The 15,512-nt window shown below is 35.0% G+C and overlaps 1 protein-coding gene across 1 annotated transcript; it reads left to right on the plus strand.

Annotated features, from left to right (window-relative positions):
* Positions 1-9,738: 9,738 nt before the first annotated feature.
* LOC115993020 (putative UDP-rhamnose:rhamnosyltransferase 1) lies at positions 9,739-11,271 on the plus strand. The gene has a single exon (XM_031117289.1). It carries the CDS (start codon positions 9,814-9,816, stop codon positions 11,230-11,232), a length of 1,419 nt encoding a protein of 472 aa, XP_030973149.1. The 5' UTR covers positions 9,739-9,813; the 3' UTR covers positions 11,233-11,271.
* The last annotated feature ends 4,241 nt before the right edge of the window (positions 11,272-15,512 follow it).

The raw sequence follows: 15,512 nt of genomic DNA on the forward strand, positions 1-15,512 counted from the left end.
TTTGCTTCATTTCTCATCCAATTTAACACCCTGAGCTTGATAAAAATACTTCCAGTTAAAGTCATCAAAGTTGATGCGTCTAAGGGACATTTTTTCCATATTTCCCGCACTGGTTCCAGCTTTATTTAGCTCAGCAAGGCGCTTTTGTTTGGCCTCGTTCTCAATCTGCCTCTGATACTCCAAATGCTCTTCAAGCATTCTTTGTTCTTTCTCCTCCTCAGGTGTAAGTTTCCGTTCCTCTTGCTCCAATTCATCAGTAGTTACAGGACCAACAATCTCAGGATTAGTAGGATCATTTCCATCATGCCAGCTGGAAAAGAACAGAGGCACAGCACATGTGAAAACACATTGAAATTTATTTAAGCCTAGGGGAGTGGGAGCACATATGGCCACAAATTTACATGTGTTTTAATCAATGCAAATGTTAAAGTATGAACAAAAAATAAATAAATAAATAAATAAACAAAACAAAACCAAAAACAAAACTTACATTTGCTCCACATTTTCCTGTTGCTCCTCGCTACCTCCAGTGGCCTACAATTAGCGAATTGTATATTTTTAGGACATTAGTTTGCATAATCGATTCTTTTTGTTTTGCGGGAACTGGGAATTCTCTGCAGATCTTATGTCTTTATTTCTTTCTTTCTATTTCAAAAAGGTTTGTGTTTTATCAACTTTAATTAAACTCGATCTTAGCTGCTTTCCTGTATTTGGATGCTTAATGTATTAGTCATATCCAATTATTGCATTCCTTACTAAAAAAAAAAAAAAAAAGTATATTAAACTTAGTTACATTGCTTTGCAAATGTAAAGTTTATATCCAATTAATAGCTGCTGTGTTAATCTATTTCAGTAAGAGTGTGTGCTCAATGTGTGTTGTATGTCATATGTATTAGATTGCTCAATTTATTGTCATCCATAGTTCAGATCCGTATATACTTCTATTCTACTAAATTTGATCCATGTTTTCCTAACTTGGCTACCTCAGAAATACCCATTTCATTTACACTATCTATTGGTTTTGTTTCACCTTTTAACTCTATCTCCTCCATATCCAAAGTCTGTTAGCATCCAATTCAAGTACATTTGTCCAATTTTTTCCATCTTATGTTAATATTTAACATGTTTAGATGCTCTTTTTTTCCCACTTTTAGTTTCTACCCCTTTTGCATTTTTTTTTTTTTTTGGAGAATTTATACGTATAGCTTTTGTTAGGTTCTAAGTACTTAGGAACTAATATATTAGAACTCTAATTTGTATTGTTGGCAAACCATGATCAAAACAGGCTTTTAGTCTTGTTTTAGATTTGCTCAAAGTATGTGTTTTATGTAAAGTTGGAATCGAGTTGCTATAAAATTCATTGTGCAATTCGGTTTGGCTCGATCGATCGAGAATTAGACTCAATTGATCGAAAGTCGAGCAGAATGTTTTTTTCTGTAGAATTTCCAATTCAGCCCTAAACCCATATGATGTGTAGGGTTTTATGTTTTGCCCTAGGTATAAAAGGGAAATCCTAGCCACGTTTTTCAGGTTGCTCTATTTTGCTGTGTGTGTGAATCTCTTGTGAAATTTGAGAGGTGATTGCCTTCACACATGCTCAGGATTATCAACAAGGAGATTTCATTAAGAGCTTGATGATCATTCAGTTGCTGCACCAAAGAGCTTAAAGATACGCAAGCGGGAGTGCTTGTACTTGCTAGGAATCCAAGAAAGAAGAAGTATATGGTTTCGGAGTTGTCACGTGGTCGTGGTAGTAAGTTTTCTACATGAGGTAGTAATAGGATGTTAGTGGTCTAAGTCGCTATTGTAAAACTTCAATTCTTTCATAGTGGATTCAGTTTACCTTGAGGATAGCTAGGTTAAATCCTTCTCAGGTTTTTACTTGTGTGGTTTCCTGGGTCATCATATCTTTGTGTTATTTATATTCTGCACTTTACATTGATATGATTATATGATTATGTTAACCTAGATTTGAAATTTGGACTAAGTAATCACTTGGCTAATTAACTAGGTTAATCCAATTGTATTTTAAGGGGTCTAAAAACAAACAAGTGGCATCAAAGTAGGTAGCTCTCTTGTTGTAGATCTTTTGATCTCTGAGCTGATTCTTGACCTATTGTCATGGAACACGGACACTCTCTAGTTATTCCTCCTCACTTTGATGGGAATAATTATGCTTATTGAAAAGTAAGGATGAAAGTATTCCTGAAATCCATTGATGAGAGAGTTTGGAACTCCGTTGAGTTCAGATGGGAGAAGCCTCCTATTCCTATGGGTGAGTGGATTACTGCTCAGAAAGAAACAACAACCTTCAATAGCAAAGCTATGAATGCAATCTTTAATGCTGTTTCTATGGAGGAATTTAAGAGAATATCTAATATTGAGGTTGCTCACACTGCTTGGAATATCCTCCAGTCTGTGCACAAAGGCTGTCAAAATTAATAAGTTGCAGTAATTAACATTTAGATTTAAGAGCATTAGGATGTCTGATCATTAATCCTTTGATGAGTTTTATGCTAAACTTAATGACATTGTTAATTCTACATACAACTTGGGTGAAATCTATAATTAACCTAAAATTGTTAGGAAGATTCTTAGATCTTTAACTGAAAATTTTAGACCCAAAGTGATTGCCATCACTGAGAGCAAGGATGTGAACTCCATCCTTGTTGATGAACTTGTAGGATCTCTTCAGTCCTATGAGTTGGACTTACCCAAAACTAGTAAATCCAAATCAATGGCTCTTAAATTAGTTGATGATGTTGATGTTGGTGGATTTGATGATGAGCTCTATGTTACAGAGATTACTTACCTTGCCAAGAACTTTAGGAATTTCCTTAGAAACAACAAACAAAAACTCTCCCCTTAACTATAAAAATCCTCTACAAGTGTCCAAATGTACTCCCTCTTTTTGTGACGGAATGTCAAAGGGAAATTAGAATCCATCATTAAAAGAAGGCAGTGAAGGCGAATGTCTAAGATGTGCCAAATTTGCTTGCAAAGCACGGAGCTCATCAAGCATGTCCACCAAAATCTGACCATGAGCCGCCTGAACGGTCATGACAGTCTCCAATGTACGACGAATGTCAAAGTCATCCGAGGTAGATGGTGGAGGAACAGTAACAGCACCACACCAATAGGATCAGGAGACGCCTCACTAGAAGTAGTACCTGTAGACGAAGGAGGGGTACGGTACCAAAAGGCTCAACTCGATGGCGTTTAGAGCTCTTTCTCATCTGAGTAGCCTTCTGCCTAAGAAAAGTGGCACCTATGGGAGCAATAATGTTTACAGGCTCAAAAGCGGGGAAGTCATATAAACCTAAAAACAACAAAATCCTCTAAATGAAAATAGGATGAAAAAAAGCCTGAGTGGTAGAGGAACTCCTATGAACTTCGTTCAAAGAATGAAGAAATAGATGAGGAAAACTAATAGGAGCATCCATAACAAGAGCATACAAAAATGCACATCACTCTAAAGGAATGGTGTGCAGATGAGAGATAGGCCACGAGGAATGACACGCTATCCTAAAGAAAAGATAGGTAGTCTCAATGAGCTTAGTAGAAGTGATCCGAGGATCAGAACCCCACCGGATAGAAGTACCAGTGATGTATGACATGATGTCGTCTAGGGGAGGAGACTCATCATAAGGGTAAACAAGATGCTAGACCACAAGTACCCCAAGAGCATCAGCCACTACACTAGGAGTAATGGTGAACTCTACACCTCGTATCCAACTCTTTACTAAAGTGTTGGAATCATAGACGTAGATAGAGAGGTTCGAGTAGAACTCTCTAATCAAGGTAGCTAGAGGAGGATAATCTATATCCAAAAGTGGCAACCAACCTCGACGCTTAAAGTTTGCCCTAATGGTAGGATCTAGCTCATTTAACAAAACCTTATGCTCAACCCAAATCTTTCTCTTAAGGTTTAGTGTCTCATAAAGCTCTCAGCTTTTTTCACTCGGAAACAAAATGCCCATAGAGGAAGGAGCAAAAGAAGAGGAGGATGTCCTATGGGCTCTAGTCTTCCTTGACATAGTACTAGTGTATGGACAAAGACACAAGAGAAAGAATAAAAACAACAACAACAACAACAACAACAACAACAACAACAAAAAACACCAAGGGCAGATTGCAAGTTAGTACAAAAAAATAAAAATAACAATTTATATGATGCATGAATAGATAAATGTCATGATGCATGCTCTAATGTAGTGATAACAAGTTCAATTTAAGTTTAGAATCACAAAATTGGCTTGAGCATAGAGTTTATAACAAAAAACCCCAAAATTTTGAAAAACCACTTGTTCAATTTGTACTAAATTGACCAATTGATCATCACATAAGTTAGAAAACAGTTTATAATGATCAAATTAATCAATCCAACAAGCCAATTTCATCAATTAAACTCAATTTGAACAAAATCCCCAAATCGGGTAGTTTTAAGCCCTAGAATTTTCAATTTCTCACAATACATCAAATTGATCAAATTAAACACCATAGATCATGTTTATAACATCCCCCAACAAAAACCCATTGATCAATTGTGAAAGAAAAGGCTTAATTCATCCACCCCCCCCCAAAAAAAAAAAAAAAAAAAAAAAAAACCAAAAATTTATAGGTTCGAAATTTCCTAAATAATGCATGATTTGATGCATGAAAAGTGAAAATTAATGCAAAAGGAAGGGTATAAAGGTCTTACCGGCCTTGGGAGAGAAAAAACTTGCAAAAAGAATGGTGGAAAACGACAAAAAATCGGATTGGAGCCTTGACCGAGTCGTATAGAGAGAGAGAAAGTTGAAAAACTTTTGAAAAAGTGAGTTTGAACATGTGAAAATCAGTTTTTAAAAAATTTTCTACATGATTTTCGATCGATCGAAAATGCTTTAATTGATCCAACAACAATCGAGCACCAATCGAAACAGACAGAGACTCATAATCATTTATAATCACAATTTCGATCGGTCGAAATTCTAATCAGTTTTTTTGAAAAACAAAGCAAAATAATGCAGAAACTCGTCAAAGTATTGAATTTTATGAATCACATGCATAAGTATGAGATAAAATGCTTTTCAAAAACACATGTTTTGAACCTAGTTTTCCCAAAATTAAGATTTTCAATCCATCCTCTTAAAATCTCAAACATGAAATATGTTTTGCATAAAACTCAAGGAATTTTCAAACTTGGTTGGTCAAAACAGAAACACACACAATAACATGTACAAAATTTAGCAAAGAGTAACTTGTGTAGTGTGTGCAACTAGCAAAAATTTGAGATACATGTGAGTTGATATATGAAGAGAAATCAAACACAAAGTCTACAAAATTCATCACATAGAGTTTGAAAGAGATTATCACCTAAAGAGTTACATCATATAACTCCCATATCTTTTAGATCATAAGCTTGCAATTATGTAAATTTCTTGATTTACCTCATATTGTACACACAAATTTTAATTTAGTAGAAACTTATTAAAATAGCTGGGATAATGTACACACCAATTTTATTTGATTGATTAAACTTTAAGTCCAATAATGTACACACAAATTTTAAGCAATTTAACTGAGGCTACACCTTATTTTCTTTTTGTGCATGTGATACACTTTCTTAAATACAAAATCTTATGATATGCACTAAGGTGTTCATGATTGGCTAGTGAACAGTAGTGAGATGGTTATTTATGCATTTCTCCAAAGGTTTAAGTCCGACAGTCAAAGACATGTGACTTTAAGATCAAGACAAAATGATAAAAAACTATAAACATCTTTCCCACACAACATGCACTACAAAACTTCAACTAGTAAAGTGCAATAAATAAGTTCATTCAAGCTAAACAAGGTACAAAGACATGTTATGTGAAAATAAATTAACCAACCTTGTTTTCAATGCCAAGAAAATAAATGCAAAACACAATTTGTCCCTTTTTTTCTTTTTTCTTTTTTAATTTTTTAATTTTTTTTTATAAAAAGAAAACAAAAACAACCTAGAATGAAATGCATAAATGATATGCAATGCAAATCCTAGACACAAAGAAAACAAAAACCAAAGAACAATGGTCACAAATAGTAGAGTAATGAAGCATAAGGATCATGTTAGAAAGACTCAATTTGATTGAGCCTTTTGCATCCAAAACTTTTTAGATGCACCTCGAGTTCTTATTCACATGAAAATGATTATCAACTCCAGGATTGGAATAAAAGTTTATAGCCTTTACCAATTCACCAATAAGTATCATAGGATCTTGTGTTTAAGGCACAGGTACTTTTGATTTGTTTGCTCGCTTAGTAGCTTGCAGCTTGTAACAGTTTGAATGAATGTGCCCAGACTTTCCACAAAAATGACAAACTCATGCATGCTTATCATGTGTTTTACCCTTAGGAGGGTTAGGAACCTTAGGTTTAGACTCATGAAGATCAACCCTAATCTTCCCAGGAGGTGTAACTTCTACAGATTTAGCCTCACTCACAGAGGGTTTGACAACCTCACTCACATGGGGTTCGGAAGAAGAAAAAAGAACAAAGTTTGTGGAATGGGGTGCAGGCATAGAGATGCTTTCTACAAAACCTAAGTCAGTTTTGTCAGAGGGAGGCTTTTGAACACTCAGCATGTGATCAAGTTTAGAGCTTGCAGACCTATCAGTTTGTTCTCTAGCAACAGATAGTTCATGTTTTAAATTCTTATCTTTTTCAAGCAAAAGCATGTTCTCGGTCTTCATATTATTCAAAAGTTTAGTAGCATTAAACAAATTCACAAGCAAAATTTTCTTATTAAGTTCAAGAGATGCAATTTTCTTTAAGCCTAATTCAACACTCATAGCATCCTTTGCAGTAACTTTGCAAAGTTTATTGTAGACTTCTTGAAGATCTGCATTCCGTCACAAAAAAGGGGGAGTACATTTGGGCACTTGTAGAGGATTTTTGTAGTTAGGGGGAGAGTTTTTGTTTGTTGGAGCTTGTGGAGTTTAGATTGTATCTAGGTGCTTCACTGTGTTTGTATCCTTTTTGGCTCTTGATGTATTGTTTTTGGGTTATTCATGTTAGGGGGAGATACATTGTTATCTATGTTTCTTGTTTCACTGCTCATTGATTTATATTTATGGGTTATTCATGATATATGTCTTTGTTTTGTGTTTTGTGAAGTCAATAATTTATTTTTGTTTTACTTGTATTTTCCACACATGCGTTTATGCATTTGTTGAGTATTTCAGTAAATATACAGATTGATTCAGTCGTGCTGCTGTCTACATTTACAACTGATGGATAGTAGCTAGGTTGGATTATTTTGTAATGGGCATTATTTTTGTAAAGGGTTTTTACTTGTAACTTTGAGCATTGTGTTTGTGTTTTGTCATGGATTGCCCAAGGGGGAGTTTGTTAGGTTCTAAGTACTTAGGAACTAATGTATTGAAACTCTAATTTGTATTGTTGGCAAACCATGATCAACACAGGTTTTTAGTCTTGTTTTAGACTTGCTCAAAGCATGTGTTTTATGTAAAGTTGGAATCGAGCTGCTGCAGAATTCATTGTGCAATTCGGTCTTGCTCAATCGATCGAGAATTAGACTCGACCGATCGAAAGTTGAGCAGAATATTTTTTCTGCAGAATTTCCAACTTAGCCCTAAGCCCATATGACATGTAGGGTTTTATGTTTTGCCCTAGGTATAAAAAGAAAAACTCTAGCCACGTTTTTGAGGTTGCTCTATTTTGCTTTGTGTGTGAATCTCTTGTGAGATCTGAGAGGTGGTTGTCTTCACACATGCGTAGAATTATGCCAAATAGTATGAGAAAACTTCTTATCTTAGACACTCTTATTGCTTTTCCCTCCCCTCAATTTTCCTTTGAATTTTAGAGAGTTTAACTTGTAGACAGTGATTTGTTTTGGCTTAGATACACTATTAGTCTCTAAAGTTTAGCCCGTGAGTGATTTTAGTCCCTAAAATTTAAAGTAATTGCTATTAGTCCTGAGATAACGTGGCCAAACTATAAACTGACATGTCATCACTCTAAAAGGACTAAAATTGATTATTTCAAGAGTTTTTTAAGAACTAAAAGAGATCACTTTAAGTTTGTTAAGTACTAAAAGTGATCACCTTAAGTTTGTTAGGGACTAAAAGTGATTGTCTTAAACTCTAGGGACTAAAATAACTCATAGGCTATTGTTAGGGACCACCAGTGTATTTTGGGTCAAAAACATCAAATTTCTGGGATAAATAAACTTGTCACAAATCTTCAAGTCAAATTTAAATTAATAAACAAAATTAAAACTTGAGCAACACCGACGAATTTATTTTAGTAATGAATGATAAACATTCCAAGACTCCAAAATATTATATCACTCTTATTTCCCTCTCTTCTAGTCAAATATTAGATAAAGCCTTAAAATTAGAACGCCATTGGTGCAAAAAAATACTGTGTAATCAGGAAAAAAAGAAAGATAAAACAAATTAATAGATAGTGATGCCCCTGTAGATGAAGACGGTAAAGCAAATAAACCAACAAGACAAGCTGTGCAAAAAGTAAAGCTTTAACAAAACAAAAAAAGTTGTCATATCACTATATCAGAATCCATGAAATGAAAGCACAACAATAACAAGGTTGGAATTGAAAGATCAATCATATATACCACACAACCATCGAGGTAAAATTTTGGCAATCCCAGACGCAAAAAAAAAGAAAAAGAAAAAGAAAGTAACTTTAAGACAAACCCAGATGCAGAAACACGTAAATTAGAAAACTTTTTAACTATGTAAACAAAAAACTTTTTAAACTAGGATGTTTTCTTCACCAAAAATATCCTAGTTTAAGTACCATCCATGCTGTGCCTTACTTGACCACCGTCAGATCATGTCCACCTTCAACATCAAATCTCAGCCGTTGATTCTATTATCTCATATCCCCAAGAAAAAAAAAAATGATACCCATTTTTTCTTCTTCTTTTAAGATAAGCCACAGCCGTTGATGCCAACTTTCTTTGAATATGTATTTGGACGGTCGTGATGTGGGTAGGTCTTTCTATAGTGTGCCACTATCCTAATCCAACGGCTGTGGTTTCCTCAACGCAATAACTCTCTCTTCGATCTCTTCCTTTCTTCCTTGTAGTTCTTGAGTCTCATTCTTTATGATTACCAAAGAATTAGTGTCAATGAAATACTTGCTTTCCAATCTGAGGAGCCTTAGTTTCTTTCTGTGTAATTCAATTTGGGACTGTGTGAGCCAACATTCGGGGTTGTTGTCCTTGTAAATTTCAAAGCTATAGTAGAACCAAACTAAAACCAACCAATATATATTAATATAGTTAAATTATGTTCCATAAAAGTAAGTTGCCTCGGTGGTTACTTTTTTAAGTTACTGTTATCAAAACTAAACATAAACATAAAAAAGCCCTGCACGTCTCTTTTTCATTCAGCCGCCCTCCCCATTCCCCATTTCCCCTCAATCCTTTTCCTTTTCCTTCTCTCATCCTCTCTTCTCAGTCGCCCCATCCCCTCTTTCCCTCTTCACTCATTCCTTATCTATTTCTTTAGCCACCATCTACATCTCTTAGATGAGAAGCCATTGGATTTTTGCTTGAATTTAGTTTGTTGGGTTTGTATTTCTAGTTTGTTCTCTGTTTCTTTTCTCTGGATCAATTTCATTTTTTCTTTTTCTTTTTTCTTTGTTTGCCTTCTTAGAAAATAGATGTGATAAGGAAACCCTCTTTTTGCTTGGATTTAGTTTGCTGGGTTTTTATTTCTAGTAACCTTTTCCCGTGGCCTCGATTTACGTTTGTGTGCGAATTCCTCCAGACCATAGGCCCTAACTAAAAAAAAAAAAATGGCCAGAGATCATCTCCACGTAGTTATGCTGCCTTGGTCAGCCTTTGGCCATCTTATACCGTTTTTTCAGCTCTCCATTGCCTTAGCTAAATCCGGAATTCACGTTTCCTTTGTATCAACCCCAAGAAACACCCAAAGACTCCCCAAAGTTCCTCCAAGTTTGGCAACTCTCATAACTCTGGTGGAGTTTCCATTGCCCAAACTAGACAACGATCTCTTGCCCGAAGGCTCTGAGGCCACTGTAGACGTTCCAGTTGACAAAGTTGAGTACTTAAAGCTTGCATATGATCGCCTCCAATACCCTGTTAACCAGTTCGTCGCTGAGCAATTACCGGACTGGATTATAGCTGATTTTTCTGCTCATTGGGCTGTTGAAATTTCCCAAAATCACAATGTCGGGTTGGTGTACTTCTCTGTCTTCTCTGCTGCTAGTATTGTTTTCTTTGGGAAGCCACCAAATTATTTTTTCGTAGGTGACCAAAAGCAAGCTTGGCCATCACCAGAGAGTTTTACAACTCCGCCAGAGTGGCTTAGTTTTCCGTCCTCTGTTGCATTCCGAGGGTATGAAGCGGTTGGGTTTCATGTGGGTCTATATACAGAAAATGTTTCGGGGATAAGTGATGCTGCGAGGGTGACGAAAGTTCTCCGTGCATGTAAAGCAGTAGCTATTCGTAGTTGCAGGGAGTTTGAAGGTGAGTTCTTGAGTTTACACGAAAAATTGATGGGAAAGCCTGTGATTCCCATAGGTTTACTTCCTCCAAAAAGACATGTAAAGACCGAAGCGAATGATAGCTCATGGAAAATGATATTTGAATGGCTTGATAAACAAGAACCCAGGTCAGTTTTGTTTGTAGGGTTTGGCAGTGAGTGTCAGCTGAGCAAAGAACAGGTTTATGAGATTGCTTATGGACTACAGCTTTCTCAAGTGCCATTTTTGTGGGCGTTGAGGAAACCTATTTGGGCTATTGACGATGAAGACTCTTTGCCATCGGGTTTTATTGACAACACGTCTGGCAGAGGAATGGTATGTATGGGATGGGTACCTCAGAAGGAAATTCTAGCGCACCCATCAATTGGGGGATCATTGTTCCACTCTGGATGGGGGTCTGCAATTGAGATGTTACAATTTGGTCATTGCCTTGTTGTGTTGCCATTTATCTATGACCAGCCTGTGAATGCAAGGGTTTTGGTAGAAAAGGATCTAGCTGTAGAAGTTGAACGAGAAGAGGACGGATCGTTTAGCAGGGATGGGATAGCCAGGGCTGTGAGACTGGCCATGGTGTTAGAAGAAGGAGATAAATTAAGAGTTCGTGCAAGAGATGCCGCTGCGATATTTGGAGACGAGAATTTGCATCAAGTACACTACATTGGTCACTTTGTTGAGCATTTAAATCTTGGGGACAGTGACAAAATATGAGTGATTATGGATTACCACATTCATGGAAAGGAGGAGATTTTTTTTTTTTTTTTTGGAAATAAAAAATGAGGTCTTCAATGAGGACTCATCAGTCTAATGCCATATGACAGTATTAGAAATACCACGTGTATAGCCAAAGTCTTGATGAAGTTATCGTTATGGATGCAACACATTCATTTAAACGCAACTATTCGAACCACACACCTCTTGTCAAAGTAGCATGTGAAGTCTTATCGCCAAGCCACATCTATGGTGGAGTGTTATTGTTTATTTGGAGGGTGGAGTGTTTTACCAAATTGATGTTCTAGATTTGGTAAAATATTATCCGTCTAGATCGAAACGAGACCTTGGCAGTTTCCATTGTCAATCATGTCCAGTTCTACAATTTGAGATTTTATGTATTGATTTCAAATTTTCAATGTTTTTTTTTTTAATGTTGTCGTACTACTCTTCCAATAGTCATGACTGCTTACAATTGTAATAGTGCTAAGAGGGATTTGGTGTTTTGAGATGCACACAAGGTTAGAATCACCCCCCCCCCCCCCCCCCCCCTTTCTCTTCCCTCAAACATAGGTATGGGATTTTTAAAGCACCTGATTAGGGCTTGTGCAATGAAAAATCTTGTAAGTTGTAACCCGTTGGTGTTGCTAAAATGAAATTGACAAGATAGTTAATTTCAAGATTAAGACTTTATTTTTGTAACTAATAGCATATAGAATGTCATGTCATTTAATATATTATATAACGTAACATTAAATACACTTTTAATCCCTTATTTTTAATTAGTCATTCTTTTTAAATAAAAAAATATATATAATTTTGAATAAATAGTAACTAATAGATAAGAAAGAGAAATATTCTTTTGTTTTGTGTCAAAAGGTCATGTGCGTGTTTGAGTAAAACCAGATATAAGAAAAGAGAAGTCTTTCCAGAGAGAGAGACAGACAAAGAAATATGTTAAATCATAAATGTTCTTCTAGAAGGTCGACGGCTGAACTGTTGTGGATTTTTTTATATTGTAATAATCAATTATAAACTAACTGTACTGTATTAGTATTTTGAATTGCTGTTAAGAGGTGTCTAAATTTGACCGAGATCATGTGATGAAATGAAGATCTTTTTGAACAAATTGAATTGAAATTCTCAAAATCTTTCTGAGCAGTAGTAGTGCTTCCCATGCTCTTTTCTTTCTTTCTTTTTTCTTTTTCTTTTTTTCATTATGATTTTTCTTGCTTTAATTCAACAACACACCTACGGTCTAGCACGCCTGCTTTGATGGGTTCTAGTCGTTGGACTAATTTGACATTTTTTTTTAAGTGGTAGGACCATTTTATAATGAGTCCTAAGGCCTAGTTCTTTAGCCGGCCTGTGTGTCTATCAATATGATCAGAAGCAATGTATTATTAGCTCTTGTATATAGTATTTAATTGAACACTCGACAAGGATATGAGCACTACATAATTAGCCCAAAAAACAAAATCCATCAAACAGAAAGAGAGATATTCTTTCTTTTTATGGTAAGATCCGTCTTTTCATTAATAGCCAATAAAAAAACAATACACACACCCGAAAGAAATTTACAGAGAAAAACTTGAGGCTGTTAAGTAGTGATCTGTGGCGGATTTTTTTTTTTTTTTTTTAAATATAAAAATAATTTTGGTCCATTTTGGTCTATATTGATCAATTTTGGTCATGTTCGGGCTATTTCAGTCTTAGGGTAATGTTTTAGAATTCTTATGAATGTTTAAAGACTCCATAACAATCTCATGTATAATTGCAAATCACATAAAGGAATATGATACTTGAGGGTATCTAGATTCATATTCAACCCCAATTTTGTAGTAATATGAATTCCTTTCAAAACAGGTGGGTATCTACATTCCTATCTTTGGAAAAAGTTGCATTTTTTTTTTATAATAAATTAATAATTTTACCTATTCCTCCTAACATTTACAAAGTAGAAATTAAAAAAAAAAAAAAATTGTCCTTATCTCTTTTTAGAAATATGATTAAGAATTAGTTTACATATATATATATATATATATATATATCTGTGTGTGTATGTGTGTGGTGTTTCTCTTTTTTAGAATCTCCTATTTGGGATTAAGTTAGATGCTAAAAGAAAATAAATTATTTTTATTAACAAAGATGATGTTGTGATTGCCATGAAGAACAAGAGTTTAAAAAATTATTTATGTATTATACATGTCATTGAAGAATGTTAGAATTTAATTTTAGTGAATTTTCTGTGATTTATGGTTTTATATATATATATATATATATATATTATTTATGAGAAGATTAAAATAAAGACTTGATATTGTGTTTATAAGAATGTCATATTTTTTAGATTCTTAGTAGATTCCGAATTAAACCAAACATTGGAATATTTATATTCTCAAGCATCTAGATTACTAGGCATTATATTTTGAGGAATTTGGATGCAGAGTAATGTAGATTCCGCCAAACCAAAGGTCCCTCTGATTTTTTTCCTCTTTTTATTAATTTCATTTACTCTCTTTCATGTTAATGAGAGTTTATATTTGTAGGTTAAAAAAAAAAGAGAAAGTTTGAGAACACAAAAAGCCTTGACTTGTGTAGTCAACGTGTCTATAACATTGGACGCATATTTCTTGAACTTTCTTTTATCATCTCTTCTGCTCATTTTTGGAGGGAAATTGAGAGAATAGATGGAAAAAAAAGTGTTTTGAATTGAAGAATATTATGGAGTAGTGAAAACAACAACTTATGAGTTTGCCCAAAAAAAAAAAGGGTGAATAAAAGAAAATGCAAATGAAGAGATCCTAACTACTTACGAGTTATGAGTTTGCCTCTAGACAAAAACTAAATTAAAAATTAAACTATGAAAAAAAGAATTAATCCAAATTCTTATGTGAGGGAGCTAATTGACCCAAATTCACAATGTTGGAGAGTGGATTTAATTGATCAAATTTTCATTCCTTTGAAGCTAGTCAAATTAAAAGCATCCCTTTGAGTTCAAATTGAAGGAAAAATAGCCTTTTATGAGAAGATTGTTGAGGACTCTTTTTTCGGCCCACATGGCATTACTTCATTGGCAACTCATGCCACATCAACATATTATGATGTTTTGGGGTAAATCTCTTTAAAGTCCAAAATAAGCTTATATCTCATTCAATTACATGGATTGGGCTCACATGGCCCATGAGATCCTTACTTCAAGAGGTGGATTTATGGTCCAATTTCCTTTTCTTCAATTGGGATCATAACCCATGATACCATTGACATCAATATATAGATGGGGCTTAAGCAATGAATCAAAGGTCATGGCCCATATTACCTCTCTTACACTCATGGCAAGTGGCTTCTTCAACAAGAGCCCATATTTACACAAAATGACAACAAAACCCGAGGTACGTCATCTCATCTTCGGCTTATGATCCAAGCTCATAAGTCTCTTTGGGGAAACTTTGGGAGTCGTGGTTTGGAGGGCCAAGAGGTGTGTTCAGTAAAGCTCCAGCGGTTTAAAGTTGATAAAAGAGACATGTTGCTTGGCGTGTCTTCTCCAACTCCATAAACTCTGATGAGTCCGTGTGTAGCGGGTAACATATGATAAGCATCTCTTATCACATAGCACTTTAGATGATAAAATTCTCTATTGCTCTTTTCCTAAAACTTAATATTCATCATGTGATAAATACTCAATATCTTCAGCCATTTAACTGCTGAGAAGATAACTGTTCATTCAATCCCTAGCTGTTGCTATCCAAATTTAGAAACTTCATCATATTATTCTACATAATCTCATTACTACTTTCAACTAAAATCCAACTCAAACACATGGCCCAATCTGATTGGCTATCTTTAATCTCCAATTATATACAAAATATTCATGATACTTCTAATACTCAGCTGCTGTCTGCCACAATTAGACCATATATTTCTCTGCAAGCTGCCAGAGCAAATCATTAAATACTCTTCTTGCTCACCAAGATTAAGTCACAACACAATGAAACCTGAACTAGATCTCTAAAGCTTTATTAACTTTCAACCAATCCTTCTATTACTTACTAAAAACTTGTTGTAATGGAACCTTGGACCAAAAACACGAACACCCGAAAAAGGAAACATTTCCACCAAAGCCCCAGCAGTGTATTCAGCACTTGACACCTAGCTAGAAGTGATATCATCAGCATTTTAATGCTCAAATCCCATCAGCCTAACATCTAACCCCATCTGCTTCTACCCCAAACAACAGTTGTCTTATGACAACTGTGACAACTGTCTCATGAATACCTTAA

The sequence above is a fragment of the Quercus lobata genome, chromosome 5 (assembly GCF_001633185.2).
Source record: "Quercus lobata isolate SW786 chromosome 5, ValleyOak3.0 Primary Assembly, whole genome shotgun sequence".
Lineage (NCBI taxonomy): Eukaryota > Viridiplantae > Streptophyta > Magnoliopsida > Fagales > Fagaceae > Quercus > Quercus lobata.

Coding starts and splice junctions, on each gene's coding strand:
- LOC115993020 (XM_031117289.1), top strand. CDS start 9,814: ATGGCCAGAGATCATCTCCACGTAGTTATGCTGCCTTGGTCAGCCTTT.